Source organism: Chlorocebus sabaeus, chromosome 23 (genome assembly GCF_047675955.1).
Source record: "Chlorocebus sabaeus isolate Y175 chromosome 23, mChlSab1.0.hap1, whole genome shotgun sequence".
Taxonomy (NCBI): Eukaryota; Metazoa; Chordata; class Mammalia; order Primates; family Cercopithecidae; genus Chlorocebus; species Chlorocebus sabaeus.
The window spans coordinates 44452940-44473144 of record NC_132926.1 but is presented as its reverse complement, the minus strand read 5'-3'; the positions used below and the strand labels follow the sequence as shown (position 1 = coordinate 44473144).

The window sequence follows — 20205 nt, the reverse complement described above, 5'->3', positions numbered from 1 at the left end:
TCACGCCTGTAATCCCAGCATTTTGGGAGGCCGAGGTGGGCGGATCATGAGGTCAGGAGATCGAGACCATCCTGACTAACACGGTGAAACGCCGTCTCTACTAAAAATACAAAAAAATTAGCTGGGTGTGGTGGCGGGCACCTGTAGTCCCAGCTACTGGGGAGGCTGAGGCAGGAGAATGGCATGAACCTGGGAGGCAGAGCTTGTAGTGAGCCGAGATCGTGCCACTGCACTCCAGCCTGGTTGACAGAGCGAGACTCCGTCTCAAAATAAAATAAAATAAAATAAAATACCACTTCTAGAGCTCTAGCCTATACTCACATCAGTGTAAGAGAACAGAATATGTGCTCCAAGATCTTTGCTGCAGCATGGTTGTAACGGGATAAAAAAATGAAACCACCTAAAGCCCACTAATGGAGAAAAGGAGTATCAATACCATTAGATACACTTATCCCTCAGCATCCTTGGGGCACTGGGTGTTTCTTGTTTGTTTGTTTTTGTTGTTGTTCTTACTCTGTTGCCCAGGCTGGAGTGGAGTGGCACAATCTGGGCTCACTGCAACCTCCGCCTCCTGGGTTCAAGTGATTGTCCCGTCTCAGCCTCCCTAGTAGCTGGGATTACAGGCGTGCACCACCACACCCGGCTAATTTTTGTATTTTTAATAGAGACAGGGTTTCACCATGTTGGCCAGGCTGGTCTCGAACTCCTGACCTCAAGTGATCCGCCTGCCTCAGCCTCCCAAAGTGCTAGGATTACAAGCATGAGCCACCACGCCCAGCCTCAGGGCACTGGTTCTACAACCACCCACAGGTACCAACATCTGCCAACGTTCAAGTCCCTTATATAAAATGGCATAGTATTTGCATATAACCTCCACACATCCTCCCATATACTTTAAATCATCCTCTCATATAATTTAAATACTTTAAATATATATATTTAAAGTATATAAATAATAAATATACTTTAAATAATTATATAAGATTGCTTATAATACCTAATATAACACCCATACATCACTTCGTGCAAGTGGATTCAATGTAGTACTTGGTGTTGCAGCAAATTCAAATTTTGCTTTTTAGAACTTTATGGAATTTTTTTCTTCTGAATATTTTCTTAGTTGAATCCATGGATATGGAACTCATGGATACAGAGTGCCAACTCTATTTTCAGCTATTAAAAAGAATAAAGCAAACATCTTCTTATATGTGATTAGAAGAGCCAGCTGGATGGGGCTTAAAATGCCAATATTTGGGACAATTTAAATATCAAAGAGAATAATGAAGAAATCAGATCAGTGCTGCTGCTTTGAGGGGAAGGAGGGTCAGGGAATGACTGAAAAAGGTTCAAAGGAAACTTTTTGTGGTTTAGGGTGGGCATTACATGGGCATATATGTTTGTCAAAACTAATCAAATTGTGTATTTAATATCCATATACCTCAATATAAAATATTCTTAATTTTTTTAAAAAAATTATAATATGGCCAGGTATGGTGGCTCACACCTATAATCCCAACATTTTGGGAGGTCAAGGCAGGCAGATCACTTGAGCCCAGGAGTTCAAGACCAGCCTGGGCAACATGGAAAAATCCTATCTCTACAAGATACAAAAATTAGCCAGGCATGGTGGTGCATGCCTATAGTCCCAGCGACTAGGGAGGCTGAGGTGGCAGGATTGTTTGAGCCTGGGAGGTCGAGGCTACAGTGTGCCATGAGTATACCACTGCACTCCAACCTGGGAGACGAAGTGAGACCCTGTCTCAAAAAATCATAATAATAATTTTTTAAAAATTCATGAGCCCATATGGATACTAAAAAAGTGTTAAGAAGGTCTCTTCTATTTAAAAAAAAAAAAAAAAAAAAAAAATTGCCTGAAAAAGGAATGATGGAATTAGAAAAACACCATTTCTGCAATACCACCAATGTAATAACTGATTGAACAAAGATCACCAATGAATGCTAAAATCAAGTTGTTAAAGGCCAGGTGCAGTGGCTTACACCCGTAATCCCAGCACTTTGGGAGGCCAAGGTGGGAGCCCAGGAGTTTGCGACCAGCCTGAGAAACTTAGCAAGACCCCATCTCTACAAAAAAAAAAAAAAAAAAAATCAGTCAGGCATGTTGGCACGTGTCTGTAGTCCCAGCTGCTTGAGAGGCTGAGGCGGGAGGATCACTTGATCCCAGGAGGTTGAAGCTGCAGTGAGCTGTAACAATGCCACTGCACTCCAGCCTGGGCAACACAGCAAGAGCCTATCTTTAAAAAAATAATAATAATGTTGTTGGATGGGGAAACATTCACAATTCTCAAGGAATCACCCAACAGATTACATATCACTTACGTGGAGGGAAAATATCCTCAAATAGAGAGATCTGATAGACAACACCTTAAACAAAGGACCAAATTTAACACCACCGATAAGAGGACAAGCTTATATTCCTGATTGTGATTTAATGGAAAAGACACAGTATCTCCTAACCACAATTCTTCCTAAAATACTAATATATAACCTGAATTTTACAGTGAGGAGATGATCAGACAACTCTATGTTTGCAACATTCTACAGGATGGCTAGCCTGGATTTTCAAAACTATTAATATTATGGAAGACAAAAAAAGATAGGGAGACAGTTCTAGATTAGAGAGATTTATAGACAAGGTAACTAAATGCAGTGCATAAATCTTAATTAGATTATGGCTCTAAAAGAAATAGCCATAAATGACTTTTGGGGGGCTATAGGAAAATGTGAATAACTACTATATGCTAGATAATATTGCTAGATCAATATTAAATTTCATTGGTATGATAATTGGCTTTATGGCTAGAAAAGAGAATTTTTCTTCGTTCTTAAGAGATACATGCTAAAATATTTAGGGGTGAATGTCATAATGTCTGCAATTTACCATCAAATGATTCAGCAAAATGAAAGATTAAATCTAGAGAGATAAAGTAAATGAAGCAAAATGTTAATGGTGAGTTTAGGTAAAGACTACGTGAATGTTCATTCTTTCAAACCTACAAGAGGTTTTTAATTTTTCAGAATAAGAAGTGTAAGGGAGAAGAAAATAAATTCCAAGGAAAAAAACTACAACAAAATTTACAGGATGGCAGAAAGTTGAAATGAAAGCTTTATCTGCCAGGGGAAAAAAGGACTCCAATTTTTCATAACCTAAGGACACTTTTTTGTGTTAATATGCTAATGATGCTTTGCCCCTGTTTCCTAATTATACACTTAAGTCAGGCTGGACATAACTTGAATTTGGCAAGGAAAGGAAAGGGAAGGGGAAAAAGGAAGGGAAAGAAAAGGAAGGGAAGGGAGCAGAAAAGGAAAGGGGTAGTACGTATGTATAGTTTGCTCCTGTTTCTATATAAAATAACCTATATGTGTACAAACATAAGCACATATACCATAGAAATCCTTGTCTAGTTCATTTTTTATTAGGAACTCTCATCGAGCTATGTCCCGCACCCTCACAGCATTATTTGACTATGTTTCTTCCACTAGCCCTTAAGATCCATGAGAGACCTTGTCTTATTTGCTGGCACATAACACAAACTCAAATATTTTTAAAATGAATGAATGGAAAATGAATTCAGAATAAGCATGGAAGGAGATGTGTGGAAGCTGCCCAGGCTGGAGCACAGAGCAGGGCTGGGGAGCAGGTGCTTGGAATCTTGGTAGGTAAGACAGAGTCAAAGGCAGATAAAGTCTGCCTTTGCTGGGTTAGGTGATGGGCAGCCACAACCCCATTCTGCCTTGTATGTGGTTGGTTAGCCACACCTCTTTCTACTCCCCTTTACTAGACCGTGAGCCTGTGCAGAGTGAGAAGTATACCAGCTCTGTCTCTGCACGCCATCCCCCAATGCTGCCTAGCACAACACAAGGTAATTGATTGGCAAAGCTTTGCTGAAGAATGAACGACAAGTCCTTGAGTGGGTAGCATCTATTGGTCACATTCTTCCCCATCAACCAGCTTAATTTTTGTTATAAAAACAAAAAAGCAAGCTGAATCTACCAAAGTCGATATTTAACCTTATCTTTATTTTTGGTTTCACTTGTCTAACTGGTTCCACTTAGTTGCACTGTTTACCTACTCAGCTGTGAAAGCCACAGCATTCGGCAACAACACTGACCTTCTCAGCAGCTAGAGAAGGCCACATATTTTTTTCATTTAGACTTCATGCTTGAAAAATAAACAAGCAAATAAACTTCCAACTTGCTTTAGCTTTCAATGTACCTAAAATGGTTCCCAAAAACCCTTCCCACCAAGGGACTCTCCATAAACAATGCCTCCCCAAATTCTCAAGATAACCCAATGATTAAATACTCTTATGACTTATTAAATGACTTGCCCAACTCCCAGAACTGAAAAGCAGCAGAGCCAGCTCTGCTTGGTTACATACAAAACCGACTTCAGTGCTCATGCTCTAAACCCATTATTCTTAACTGACTCTCAAATGTCTAATAGGTCTAATAGCAGGGGGGGTTGCAAACTGCTGCCCACAGGCCAAATCCAGCTTGCCACCAGTTTTGGTAAATAAAATTATGTTGGAAGACAGCCACACTCATCGTTTACGTATTGTCTATGGCTGTTTTCACATTACAGTAGCAGAGTTGAGAAGCCATGACACATAAAGCCTAAAATATTTACTATCTGGCCCTTCCTAGAAAAAGTTTGTCAACCCCTGGTCTATCAAATCTAAGCAGAGACTATAGATTCAGTCATAGGACAGGGTGATATCTACTTAGCTACTACTTTTTGTGATGAAATAATCAGCTGCTCATAGGTACACTTAGGGTTTCACTTTTTAAACAAAGAAATAGCCCCATTTCCTCACTGATTAATGTCCTAGAACCAATTTCTTGTATGCTACAAGACTGTCATGTGGAAAGCAGTTGGAGAAAATCAGATTCCATAGCTCCCAGCTCACCACACTTCAGATGTAAGCACAGGTCTTGGTCAGAGAATGCCAGACAAATCCAGTCCTTCCACTCCACCCCTCTGGACAGACAGGCAGCCAAGCTAGGGTGGACTTGCATGTCCCAACGAAAATGAGGAGTCCTGGGGCACTTTTCCCTGCTTTCAAAATGTGTTTTGAAGATCAAGAAGGACTCAAGTTAAAAAGGCAGGGCACTGACTTGGCAAGGGGAGAAGTTCAATTGGGAGTAATTCTCAGCAAAACATAGGAAGAAGGGAAAGAAGCTAATTTTGACAATATCGGGGGAAAAAAAACTAGGTTCCTATACATGGACCTGATTTGTTATTCGATCTGAGAAGGACTAACTTTATCAATAACAACAAGCACAGTGCTAGGCATTTTACACATATGATCTCATTGAATCCACCAACAATCTCTGTGAAGTAGGTGTCACTGCTCACATTTTTACAGACAAGGAAACAGCCTCAAAGAGGTTAGCAAGCTGTACAAGGTCACACTGCCAGGAAGAGTAGATCTGATGTGAACTCACCTTTAACTCCAAAAACCCATGCTCAAACATTATGCAATTTGCACCTCAGAGACACAATTTTTAAAACCTAGGCCGGGCATGGTGGCTCATGCCTATAATCCCAGCACTGTGGGAGGCCGAGGAGGCAGAGATGAGCGGATCATGAAGTCAAGAGATCGAGACCATCCTAGCCAACATGGTGAAACCCCGTCTCCACTGAAAATACAAAAATTAGCTGGGCATGGTGGTGCATGCCTGTAGTCCCCAGCTACTCGGGAGGCTAAGGCAGGAAAATCGCTTGAACCCGGGAGGCAGAGGTTGCAGTGAGCTGAGCTTGCACCGCTGCACTCCAGCCTGGCGACAGAGAGAGACTCCGTCTCAAAACAAACAAAACAAAACAAACAAACAAAAACCTGGGCAGACTGTTGAGTTGGGAAACTAAGTCCTAAACCTATAATCCTAATTACAACCCCCCAGCCCTCCTGGGACATCTCCCCTAGGTCTCCTATTCCTTTCCCGGGGATTGAGGCAATACCATTTACCAAATCTCCTGCCATGCTTTTAAATCAAGAAGATAGTGCTTCTAGACAAAAGAATGATTCTGTCGGATTCCTGTTTTCGTTTCTTAAATGAAAGCTTAACAAGAGTTGTGTTAACTCTCTTGTTAACATACTCTCACCTCATTGCCACACACAACTCCAGGGACAACTGGGAGCAGTGGTGTGTGGCAATAGGAGCTCATTGTGCATATCTCTTCCTAACTCCACGTTAGTGACATTACACTGGTAGTTGAAGTCAGCCTTGATGAAAATATTTACACCATGGAAATCAGCAAATGAATCAACACATGAATCAGGGCTTTTAGAATGTTTTTTAGAGAGTCAGTTAAACATTTACCAGTACACCACTGACAGCGATGTCCTGGTCTGAAGGCTCCCTAGAAACCTACCCCGTTGAACTCTCCTTTCTGACCATACCATCACCCTTTCACACAACACTTAAAAGTTCTTTCTTGTAGTTGCTTCATTTCAGATTCACAAGGACCCTGTGAAACTGCTAGCCATTTGCAAAAGGAGAAAGCAAGGCAGAGAGAGACAAAGTCGTTTGCCTGACACTACCCAGCAAATTGGTGAGAAGACAGCAATTAGAACCACTGATTTCAATCCACACTTTCACAGTACACTGCACATTTCCTTCATACCACATCTCTCACTTTGCAGCTATATATTTATTTGTTCACATATTTGATAAAATCTCTCTCCTCTATGTGATTATAAGTTCTGCAAAGGCAGGTATCTTGTTTTTATCTGCTTGCCAGTGTCTCTCCTGTGGCTAATACGCTATTTGCCACACAGAGAAATATTTCTTCATAGGATGAATAAATTAATAAAAGCATGAGTGAATGTACGTATGGTTCTCTTCCTACAGCAGCACACTACCAGATATCTGACTTCAGATAACCAAAAATGATGAAAAAATTAAAACAGCAACATCACTCAGCCTGGAAATTGTTCTTCCGCTTTCTATTATTGCCTACAGTCAGTAAAAAAGACTTTCACTATGAGTCCACAAAGAATAAGGAAAGGACTGAAGCATACTGGTTTGATAGGAACGTTTACAAGCTGAGAGACTTCAGTGGAACTAATTCTAACCATGAGTGCAGGATGACATAGGGATGGAGAATGTCTGCCAGTCAATATGGTAGACTGAGCTGCTTTAGAAGGAATCTTTCCCTGTAGCTCCAAACACGTGAAAATGATGTATTACAGAAAAAAATAAAGATTTGAGCCATACACAAAAGCCAGAAGAAAATGCCTGAGTGTTTTAAATAAGAAGGAATTCAATCCAGGCAGCTGAGTGGAAGTTGAAGCCAAAATGGCTCCCAGAGACAATTCAGATACAGGCTTTAACTGAGGACTGGTGTCCCATTGGGTAGGGTGTCTAGGCCACAGGCTCCTGTGGACAGATTTGCCCCAGCTGTAAAACTAAGACTACATGAACTCTGCCCATGTGCTATGAGTAAGGGGAAGGAAGCTCACCATCTCCTATGGGCTGAGGAATGCAGTGGGGTGGGAGGCAAGGGAAAGGGGCAAGATAGGGAGTAAAAACTACATCTTCAAGAAACCCAAACCCTAGGCTCATGCCACCTACAAATTTAGAGTTTGAACTGACATCACCCAGGTGGTATAGGAAATATCTAAGACAATGTCTAATACAAAACCTCTTTCCTAAACCAGTAAACCTGCCCTATAGGGTCCACAGCCCAGGGAAAACCTAGATTCCCAGGATATGACATCCTCTGAACATGGAGTCACAATCAAAAATTGTAAATCACCAAGGAAATGAACTACCAAAAGACATATCAAAGATACAAAAAATAGTAGAATATCTGGGACAACCAATGAAAGGTGGCTTAAAGACTCTTCTCCATAATGTGTTCCTAAGGATACTAGATGCAGGAGATATTCTGTAGCAAAGGGGCTCAGGGGCCAAATGAGCCTAGGAAACACATCATACTGTATCCTCAAATACCCCTTAAAGGTTCACAAAGCTCATTACCATATAAAAGCTCTGACAAGTCCTGTAGTAAAGAAACCCGGTTACTCTTTTCAGCCAGTGTCTTCTAAATGTACCTGAGAATGCTTTAAAAACAAAACAAAACAAAACAAAAAAAACCTGGCCAAGCACCGTGGCTCATGCCTGTAATCCCAGCACTTTGGCAGGCCGAGGAGGGCGGATCATGAGGTCAGGAGTTCAAGACCAGCCTGACCAACATGGAGAAAACCCGTCTCTACTAAATATACAAAAAAAATAGCCAGGTGTGGTAGTGGGCACCTGTGATCCCAGCTATCCCAGCTACTGGGGAGGCTGAGGCAGGAGAGACACTTGAACCCGGGAAGCAGAGGTTGCAGTGAGCTAAGATCATGCCACTGCACTCCAGTCTGGGTGACAGAGCAAGACTCCATCTCAAAAACAACAACGACAACAACAACAACAAAAAACCCAAACACCTATAAACATCTTATAATACTGGTTGGGCGTGGTGGCTCACGCCTGTAATCCCAGCACTTTGGGAGGCCGAGACGGGCGGATCACGAGGTCAGGATATCGAGACCATCCTGGCTAACATGGTGAAACTCCGTCTCTACTAAAAAAATACAAAAAACTAGCCGGGCGTGGTGGCGGGCGCCTGTAGTCCCAGCTACTGGGGAGCCTGAGGCAGGAGAATGGCATGAACCTGGGAGGCAGAGCTTGCAGTGAGCCGAGATCACGCCACTGCACTCCAGGCTGAGCAACAGAGTGAGACTGTCTCAAAAAAAAAAAAAAAAAAAAAAAAAAAAACTTGTAATATTGTCTTTATGGGATACAGTTAGGCAAATACTGACTTCAAGAAGAAAGTTCTCATTCCTTAAATCTCTTCACAGACTCCTACCCCATTCCCAGCCTCATCCCCCACCATACCCCATTGAAGATCCTTGATTCTCATCACAGAGGTTACTTTTCTCCCCAAGAACAAACTATTCCAAACTTCCAAGTCTTCAGTAGGAATAGTCCTACTATTCCTCCAACCTAAATGGCTTTCCAAAATTCTACTCTCATTCTCCAAAGTTTAGCTCAAAGATTCTCTTTTCCATGATGTCTTTCCTATCCAACAACCTGGAATAAAATATTCCACGTGCTTTCCTTGAACTATAATTATAAGCAATTATTTCTCTTGGCCACATACTGTGGACACATGTTTTCAGTATGTCTGCCCACCAGACTATGAGCCCCTGAATAGTAATGACTAGCTGTCACTCATCTCTGTACCCCTCATCAGGGTGGGGATGCATTAATAAGGAACGGGCCTTGGGAGGCAGACACACACAGCTTCACATCATGGAGTTGTCTACTGTTAATGAGCTGTGTCACCTCTCTGACCCTTAATTTCTTCCTCTGCAAAATGAAGACAGTAATCTCTGCCTTGCAACTTGTTGTGAGGGTAAGAAATGATGTTCTGAACATCATGCTGGACAAGAAAAATCAGACACAAAAGCACACACGCACCATTGTTCAGTTTATATAAACTTCCAAAACGGGTAACTCATCCAATGGATGAGAAGCCAAGAAGGTAGGTGCCCTTCCCAGGATAGGGGGTAGTAACTGGAAGGGGGTTCTGGGGTTTGTCTCTTGATCTAGGTGCTAGTTATGTGGGTATTTTACTTTGTAAAAAGTTTAGTTGTATACTTTGTTTACTTCTCCATGAACTTACTTCAATACAAGCTTCCTGTTTAAAAAAAAATGATGTGTGAAATGTACCTGGAGAACACTGGTTGGTCATGGTAGATTTGGGGGCACAGTGCTGTGGTATTCTGTGCATGGATGTCCTTTGGGAGAACACCCATTCTGTGCATGGGTGTTCTCCCATAGGAGAACAGTAAAAAGAGTAACACCAAGGTAGGGCGTTAACAGATCACTGTTGGCAAGCTGAGAAGCTGGCAACTCTGATAACCTCAGAGTAAGGCAGGGCTGCCAACAGCTCGGCCTAGACAGCAGGGTACACCTGCTCAGTCACCTGGCAATGCCTCCACAGCAATCATGTAAGCCCAGGCCACCGGCTGAGGCTCTCCAGCCTGCCTCTCACAGCCTGCCTCCCACAACCACCTGGCTAGAAAGGCAAAGAATTCAGACAGAAGGGCATGGAACACCAATGATCCTGGGAGACAAGGGCCCAGTTGCTCCCAAGAAATCAGATATCAGAATTTGACCTGTAAAATGCAGTTTAAGGAGACAACAGCACATTTTAAAATGTGATAGTGCAAAGAGAAAGTAACCTGTAGTTCTTATTCCAGAACATATTTAACACTAATTTTTTAAAGAGACTTAATAAATTTCTCCCTGACCAGTATCTAAAATGCAGGCCATTTCCCTGTTAAGTCCCACTCAGAGGTGTCTCTGAAAAGCCTCAATAGTGTTTCATAAGAAGACATGGGATCTTGAGATGGAGAAATATATTTACCAGCTAGGAAAGCCAAGATTCAAAGAAGGCCAGTAAGTTGCTAGGTCCCACAGCAATTCAACGGCAAAACTGTGCTCGAACTCAGGAGTCATATCTCTTTCCTTAGAGTGGATTTGTCCCAGAAGGTTGTTTACACTGCCCCTGGGTCACTGGTCACTGAGGATGTTCATGGCCAGAGCTGAACTTTGTGTCTCAAAGGGAAATACAATAAACATGCTGTCAGCTTACAGGCTTAGCCCTGACCCCTCAACACCCACCATGTGGAAGAATCAGATGCCTTGCTTTAATCTTCTTGGCTTTGCCCTCAGAGTAGTGGAATGTATGATAGATGCACCTGACAGCAATAACTTAAGCATACCCTGAGAATGACTCTACGGTCTACAAAGAATGTGTGTTCAGTGTTCCAAGCTAAGGAATCAAGAACCTGGAGGTTCATTCCTTATCTATGAGGAACATCTGAACCCCAGCCCATCCTGGGAAACGCAGGCCATATTGGGGATTGAGGCCCTTTGTTTTGTGTTAAATGAAGGTTGTCAGGTGAAGGTCACCAGCAGGAGGGTGTTAAGTGCAAATGCTATATAAACTGCATGCATTTTACAAGCAGTTGCAATTTCCTGTCCAGCCTGCCACCACTGGACAGCCCGGTATGTAAGTGCCCTCAATAAACCCTAAGTCTTGTTCGCTGCCTCCAGGCCTCTTCTTCAACCTCTTGAACATGGTGCCATCCCTGTTGAAGTCAATAGGGGTCTGGCATGACATGAGGCAGGGGAAGGTCCTCCACAATGAACTAGTGATTTTGTGTAACTCCCATCACAACCATTTGACCTCTCTCAATAACAAGAATTCTAAAATAAAAACCACATGAAGGAAAAACAAGAGCGAAAATGGCAAGGATTCATGCCCTCCCCTACCCTCTAATTCCCCTATCTGTCCTTACTCTCTAGAAAACTGTTAAAATTATTCCCATAACCTCAGCTGGCTCAGTGCAGAGTCCAGCCCCAGTGTGCCTCAATCCCTTGGGGAACATCTGCTGAGTCCTTCCGTGGCACCTCCTGGGGCACTGAGTCAGGCACTGTGTGTGATACAAAGATGACTAAGGTACCCTCACAGCCCTCAAGGTGTTTGAGGGCAGTAAGAGATAAGGAATGGGAATGAGCAAAAGTAAGTGATGTTGGAAGAAGAACAGTCTCTGAGCTCTGGGCGGGGTCCAGGCAGGGCTGGGGACACTGGGGAGCATGAGGTCACAATCACTCTCTGACTCTGCTAGGCACTGGGCCCTAGGTCACGCCAACAGCCCAGACCAATATGGGAACTGGGAAGGCTTCCCCTTAAGAAAGGACCCAGTCAACAGTTATGACTACTACTAGGAGCAGTACTAGTAGTAATAACCATAATAATAGCAGCAATAACAACAGTATCTTACAGTAATGAACAGTTCCTCTATTCTAAGCACTTTTCATATATCATCCCATTTAATCCTCATAACCTTACAAGATAGATACTATACTACCATTACTCACCTTTTACAGATGAGAAAACTGAGCCATAGGGAGGTTCTTTTATTCATTCTTTCAACAGCTATTTTTTCAGTGTCTACCGTGAACCTGACACCACTCCAGCAGCGACAAGCAGATAGACAAAATTCCTGTCTGTCTACTTGTATATGGTACATATATTCTTGTGGGAGATTAACAACTTGCCCAGAGTTCTCAGCTTGTTTAAGTAGGGAACTCAAGATTCAAACTCAGCCCCTCTGACTGTACAACTTATACTTGCAAACTCCCAAGATGAAAGCTGCCTGTTACTTATACTCATCATTAATAGTAAAATATTACATTTCCTCTATTTTAAGATGCATGTGTTTTTTACATGTTAATGTCTGAAATCTGGCTTCATTTTATAATATACGTTCAAAGAAATCTGTGGGCTGCACGCAGAGTAAGTCATAATTGCTGTTATGCTGTTAAGTGTGGATTTAGCAGAACACAAGTTATTTGATTACCAACCCAGTTGAGTTTTATGCAACTGTTAACATTATATGCCATTGAATTTTAACTTAAGATTCCTAATATTACTTCAAATACATTTTAAAATTCCACTATAAAACAGTATTGAAAGGAAAGGTTATTATGCATGCAAGAGATTGCTTGTCACACACAATGTAATTTAAGGGGGTAGAAATCACTAAATCTCCTGGAGCAGACACAGAATTTTCAAAGCCTAAAGGACTAGCATTAAAATGAAAAACATCCAATTGTCAGAAGCTTCCAGCTATTTAACTTCCAGCAAGACATGATCAATTACAGAGAAATAAAACTATGAGGTTACCCAAAGAGAAAATGTAGCCCAAGCCCCACTATTCTTTGATAAACCTCAAAATTACACTGCCAGCCTTAACGGTACTAAAGGGATCAAGATCATGAAAAGCAGCACATAATTCTGAAGTTATATATAACTTCCAAGAAGCAAATATGAAATAGAACTTTGTTAATGTGAAAAATACCTATACTCCAAATTCTGGCTATACAGAAAGAGCAACTCATATGTAAGCATATGAATTATTGAGCAACACTGCAAACAATTTTTAAGTGTATACATTTAAAGTCATGTTTCTTTGTTTCTGGAAAGATATAATTAACTCAATGGCATATTTTACCATTATCAATGGCAAAATTGATACCATTATCATTATTAATGGTGCCTAAAAACAGATGATTGTGGCAATTACAACGACAACTGCCATTTATTGAGCACCTGCCAAACACTCTATTTGGTATTTTATATCCATTATCTCTAAGCCTCGTGACAATGCTATAGAGGAGGGACTCAGAATTCCCATTTTAAATTTAAGGAAACTAAGGTTGAAAGAGACTAGTAACTTCTCAAAGTCATATAGCCAGAAAGCAGACACTAGAACCAGGTTTGCCTGTGTCCAAAGCCCAAGTGGTTTTCAGGGCACTACAATGCCTCTCCCTATTAACAATCCACCCCTACTCCCACCCAGACACAGCAAGCACAGATTAGCCTTCATGTGCAGAAAACTTTCTATGATCTCAAGAGCAAGATGGGCCAGCATGAATTCAAAGTAACAGGGTCCCCCACTCTCAACCCACATACCCCAGGATGATTCAAATCCTGCTGTTTATATGAGTGCTTCCATTTTCTCACTCTACACTTAGAACATAATCAAGGGGGCCCCAAATTGACCAACTGTCTCAATATTCACATAGCCAATCAACTGACTGGTTCATTCCTTCCAATTGTGCCAATTTGGTAGCAAAATCAGAGCAGACAGTAAATACGCTTGGTAAGAAGGAAGGGCATCCTCTCAGTTTCTGACCTTAAGGCAGGAAGGGTCCTATGTGCACATATGCATTCAAGGAAACTGAGGCCTCCCTGAGCCTAAGGGAGAGTCCAGTTGATTGTGCCAGTCACCTTCTGGGGATCCATTGCTAATCTCAGGGAAGCCCACAGTTTTAACAAACGACTGTTTTTCTTCTTGATCAAACTTTTCCAGGATGGCAGGCAGGGGTTCGTGAATTCTACCCCATTCTCTGGACATGCGAATACAATTTCATCTCGTATATAAAATTCTTGTCAATGTTTCTCCTGAAATATTCCCTCAAGAAAGAGCCTCAAGCTTGGATGCAAAGAGTGAACTAAGACATTCAAAAAACGTTTATTGAGCATCTCTGAGGGTACAGAAAGGAATAAGATGTAGTCCCTACCATCAAGGAACTCAGTTGAATGTGGGAGGAGGATCAGCTCAGAACTAACTATGTACAATGAAAAGGAGAACAAGGTGAGTGTTATCCTGAAACACAGAGGAGGAAGGGATTAATTCCAGGTGCAGGGTAAATAATAAACTGGGCTAATACTGATTGAACACCTACTAGGTACCAAGGACTATACCAGGCATTTTACATATATTATCCCAATTAATTGCCCTGTGGAATATGTTCTAATACTATAATCCTCACTTTACAAAATGAGGAAACAAAGAAGAGGCAAAGTACCTCACCCAAGGTCCCATAACTAATTTGTAAATACTGGAGCTGAGATTTGGACCCTGCTGGCCAATACCGAAGCTTATGTTATTTTCACTGTAGTAGACTACATCTACCAGCACAGAGACATTTTTCCTGGTAGAAGAGGAATCTGAATTTGCTTCCTCTTCTGTAATGTGGGGACAATAGCAATGCCTGCTTCACTGGGTTATCGTAGAGGGAATGAGCCCAAGAACATAAAGCACTCAGCATAGTGTTTGGCAAACTATAAGTGTTCAGTAAATAGTGGCAGCTTTGTCGTCATCGTCATCACTGTCATTTCTTCTCTAAAGAGTCTAGAATGTAGCCGTCATGAGCCAGAAAGCCTTTTTTATTATTATTATTATTTTTAAAGGGATTTAAAAGAAAAAAAAAAAAGTTGTTGTTTTTCTCTGAAAGAAAAGATAAGATTGGCCAGGCACAGTGGCTCACACCTGTAATCCCAGCATTTTGGGAAGCCAAGGCGGGCGGATTGCCTGAGGTCAGGAGTTCGAGACCAGTCTAGTCAACATGGTGAAACCCTGTCTCTACTGAAAATACAAAAAATTAGCTGGGCGTGGTGGCAGATGCCTATAACCCCAGCTACTCAGGAGGCTGAGGCAGAGGAATCACTTGAACCCAGGAGGCGGAAGTTGCAGTGAGCCAAGATCTCACCATTGCACTCCAGCCTGGACGACACAGCGAGACTCCATCTCAAAAAAAAAAGAAAGAAAGAAAGAAAAGATCTCACCAAACCACAAGTCCTTCCCATGACCACCTGACGAGTGAGGTTCCTGTTTCCCCAGTGAACCACATCATACCTTCTCTTCTGAAGAAACGGTCAGCTTGTCGCTGGATATCAAGCTGCACACCTGGTCCAGACTCAGGCTAAGAAATTCTTCTCCTAGCATCACCTCTGGAAAGTGCTGCTCTGTTCCAAAAAAAAAAAGCAGAACAAAACAAAGTTATAACACACTCCTGCGCTTCCAAGACAATCTGTGGGATTCACAGCAGAGCCCTGGAGGGGGCCGGGGGGGCCATGGAGGGAAAGGGAGTGAAACAAAGACAGAGACATCACGGCTGGAGGGAAACTTGCCTTTTAATTCAGCAGTGATGGCATCCACTATGATCCTCTGTCCTGAACATCAACACAGACGAAAATGGGGCAGACAGATCTGAGTTTGTATTTTTTCCATGCTCCATGAGATTAATAATAGCATTGCAGAAAAGCCTCCCTGGGACCTGCCTCCATAATTGAGCTCATTTCCCCTCAGAGTGCAAGCTGGTGGAGTGGCAGACAGTGCACCCTGAAGCTCAGCCAAACAAAAATGGGTCAGAACTGTTGTGTGTCTGAGAGATCTCTGGGGGTTCTTATAGGAAGTCAACATTAGAAGGTCAGAAGATGGGATCATTCTTTCTTGCCCAAAGTCAAGCCTACTATTGTGAGTCTCTGGTTCATGAGGAGGCCCAATTAAGCATTCATCCAAGTGTGGCGGCAACAAGGTGACCCCACCACCCCTAGAACAGTCGACAGAGCCAGGCCTATGGAACTGTAAGACAGAGGGGAATGTGGTGACAACTAGAATAAGATAAAACCCACAAGCCTAAGGTCCACAGAAGGGAAATGCCAGGAACAATTCCTACCCTGACATTTTTCCAGGTCATCATCCTGCTATTAGAGAATTATATTCACTGAAATGTCATCTACTTCAGAAAGAAGGAGCCTAGGTTCAAATCCTGGCTTTGCCATTTATAATTATGTTTCTGGGCCAATGGCATCATTGCTATGTTGCCTAGATTGGTCGTGATCTCCTAGGCTCAAGTGATACTCCTGCCTCAGCCTCCTGAATAGCTGGGACTATAGACACAAGCCACTGCACCTGACTTCATTAACTTCATAAAAATCAAACAAATAATTTAAGATTTAAATCATTTCTTGTGAAAATCATTTTTAACTTTTTATATTGAAATAATTTCAGACCCAAAGAATTCTCACACAAATTTCTACCTTCATCCAGATTCCCTAAACATGAATAGTTTATTCTCAAATACTGAGTTATAAACAATATTTTCATCTTCCACTGGACAAAAAAGGGCTCCCCACTTGCTCCACACCAGCCTATTGATATTACCATGGTCACAACTAAAGGTTGTCCGTCTTGAAACTCAGAAATATTTACACATAACAAGACAAATCTGAAAGTCAGTTTATTTATGAAGGGAACCAACTGTCAACATCAACATGGTAAGAAGCTGGTCTTTGCTTCTCTGTATATCAATACAAAAAAAAGCCTTTAATTTTTAAGTGAAACATTCAAAAAACCTTCTTAACTATGGAAATATTTCAGACTAGATAGTATTATTTTTTAAGTGTTCATTGCTAAAGATCTTAAAATAAAAGCAAGAGAGCAATCTTCTTTGGATGGTGAGAATTTATTCTTGGGCTGGAGGCTGGGAAAGTACTGGATTCTCCCTCCATTCCCTTTCTGATCCAAGAAGTCTTTGAACCACAGTCCCCTGTCAATTGGTAACACCCAAGAAACAGCAGATAGAAACAGTAGTCACCACACAAGCCACCACACCATGAGCAAGCACAGGACATTGAGGCTCTCTGGACCAGCCACAGCTAAGCTCAGCAGGACCACAAGGTTCTAAGGAGAGTCCCACAAACCAGCACCAACATCTCTGACCCAGAGCCACATTTGGCCTTCCCACATGTATCTTTGGCTGACCAAAAACCTGACAGCTGGAGAAGGGAAAAGAATAAGAGGAAGTAAGAAAGTAAAATTCTATGCTGTGAAATAAAAATTTCCTTAGAGCTCATAAGGCTGTAGATAGGCTTAGATTTTAAAAGGGAAGATAAAAGAAGTGCAGTAATGTATATTCTAGGTGATGTGGGGAACAAATTAGAAATCCTTAGAGATAAATCAAGACAGAAAGTAGTCAGCACCCCACCTCCATCTCTCTGTCCCTCCCCTGCTGCAGGGTTTGAATCTAAACCCCTTCTTTCTGAAGTAGGCCGCTTCCCTGCCCATCTGGAACCTTCCATTGAAATCCCATTCAGAAATCCTCCCAGTAAGCAGTATCTAGTGGGGAAGGGGCAACAAGAGAAATAGCAGGCAGCAGCTTCTCACCCAGGGCTGGCACCCAGGGATCTGTGAGGTTTGTAGGGCATAAGCGGAAAGAGACAAAGAAAGGGATCAAAGAGGAAAATGCCTTCCCTTTTCTATTTAGTCTGAGAAGACAGGGGTAACCCCCAAAGTCTTTGAACTAGGGTCCCCTCTCTGTTAGCAACACTCAAGAAACAACAGGATAGAAAAGACAGAAACAGGATGCTCCAGCTAACTCCATTTCCTGGGAAATAGGATTTCCCCAGAAGACTTTGTATTCTAGTCAGCCCTCTCCACAGCTGCTTCCTGGAAAGAACCCACTTTGCTCCCAGAAGATACCTTCCTGAATCATCTTCTATTTTGAACAATTATTTGGGTTTTTTGTTTTGTTTTGCTTTGCTTTTAATGTATTAATGGAGAATGTAGTAAAGAGCCTTGGCTAAAGGGTCAGAAGACCTGGGCTCACGTCTTATAGTCACTTCTTCCCAGGCTTTGCCATCCATTTTATGAAGGATGAATATTTTCAGCCTGTGTTCCCACTTTCCAAAGTCCGGTTCTGTGAGCAGTAACACTTTTTTTTTTTTTTTTTTTTTTTTTTTGAGATGGAGTTTCGCTCGTTGCCCAGGGTGGAATGCAACAGCACAATCTTGACTCACCGCAACCTCCGCCTCCCAGCCTCCCGAGTAGCTGAGATTACAGGCGTCCACAACCACGCCCAGCTGATCTTTTGTATTTTTAGTAGAGACAAGGTTTCACCATATTGGTCAGACTGGTCTCGAATTCCTGACCTCAGATGATCCACCCACCTCAAGTCTCCCAAAGTGCTGAGATTACAGGTGTGAGCCACTGCGGCCAGCAGCACCACTCTTTAACAGAAAAGATTTTCTGTATAATCAAGATATCCCTTGGAGCCAGGCACAGTGGCTCACACCTATAATCCTAACACTTTAGAGGCCTGCGCAGGAAGATCATTTGAGGCCAGGGGTTCAAGACAGGCCTGGTCAATAAAGTGAGGCCCCCTCTCTATTAAAAAAAAAAAAAAAATGTAACACATCCTTTGGGACTGCAGGTCCTATGGGCAAGGCTGTGCACCTGCAAGATCTTAGAGACCAAATTTAATTCTATCGAATTCAGCAAACTGTCCAGTGATATAGGTTATTCAGTTCCTTGAGGCTGCAGGTTTCCCATATATTAAATGGAAATAATAATAGTACATATCTCATAAAGGTGATATGGGCATTAAATAAAGAAATAAATGTAACTCACATTTACTGAGTCCATTGCAGGTGCTAGATAACTCACAATGTATGATGTATCAAATGCAGCATTTCTTCAAAAATGAAGAAACTAGAACTGATGTCTACAAGCAGCCTACTGCCTCACAAGCAAGACAAGACAAGGCACCAATAACTCCATCCCAAAGTCTACCTCTCACATGACTCAGAGAGGTACTTTCAGTACAAACAAAGACAGGGAACAGGAAAATTCAGAGCATGTGTAAAGAACAGTAATAGTGAAGTCTAGCTAGAACTTAGGTGATGTCTTCATTCGTCCAACAAAGGTTTGCTGAGCACTCCCTAAGTATGAGGAGCTCTTCCCGGCTTTTGGAGATGCAACGGAGAAGCAGACAAGGCTAGATTCTGGGGGAAGGATGCATGTGCCGGGGACATAGTACCTTTTAATCATGGGCTAGCCGTTGAAGGGTAACTCTCCGATAATAACTAACTTTTCTTATCATTTCACGTCTTTTTCTTAAAGAGGAGTGGACACAGAGAAAAATAAGTCAATTAATTAAGGGTTCTGGTTAAGAGTCCTAGTTAACCAGGCTTTACTATAAGTAACAAATATTGTTTAAGTTCCAAGTCCTGCTTGGTAAAACACAATGAGTATGTTCCTGTCCATGTGGAGGGGAAATTATGGAGAAGAGGAAGGGGCACCATATAACTTTCAGTCTTTTCCCCATCCAAGCAACACAAACATATCTTCCCAATGTTAAAAGGATGATAAAATTTGGGTGATACATTCCCAGGCAAGGGCTTTCCCTGGGGATACAGTTGCATCTCGGAGAAATTTGAGGCCATTTCCTAATACTAGCTAACACCATTCTAAGCATTTTACATATATTATGTCTCTCAATCCCCACAAAAGCCCTACTAAAGTGAGTATCAACATCCCCATTTTACAGATGGAGAAACAGAAGCTCAGAAAGTCTAAGACATGTGCTTAGGTTTACAGAACAGTAAACCTGGTAGAGCCAGGTTTTGAAACCAAGACTGCTCAATTATAATAACAAATATTCTGATGAGTATCTTAGGTACCAAGATAAACACCAATCCTGAGCAGTCCACTGGGGTTAAATTCAACACAAATATCAGAAAACCTTAAGAATCCCTCTCAGGGTGCTAGACACAGAAAGAGACAGAGAGAGGCACAGACAGAGGATATGCATCTAAAAACCTTTTTTGGGGGAAAAAATAGAATAATCTTAGTCCCTAAATTCCTAACTTCTTGGCATTTTGGAGTCAGTTCCGGGTTCAAATCTCAGACCTAACCCCAGAATTAAGATATTTCCCTAATCCCTCCATCCCCTAGGCCAGAGGAAATGATAGTCTCTGGGGTTCCCAAA

The 20205-nt window shown here is 42.0% G+C and overlaps 1 protein-coding gene across 2 annotated transcripts in view; it reads right to left on the bottom strand.

The window, feature by feature from the left end:
• KLHL3 (kelch like family member 3) overlaps positions 1 to 20205 on the bottom strand; it is a 115688-nt gene that overhangs the window by 44000 nt on the left and 51483 nt on the right. For both annotated transcript variants that reach the window (XM_008014548.3, XM_008014546.3), the window contains exon 6: positions 15291 to 15400. In XM_008014548.3, the coding sequence (XP_008012739.1) occupies positions 15291 to 15400 (110 nt within the window). The remainder of the gene's footprint in view (positions 1 to 15290; positions 15401 to 20205) is intronic.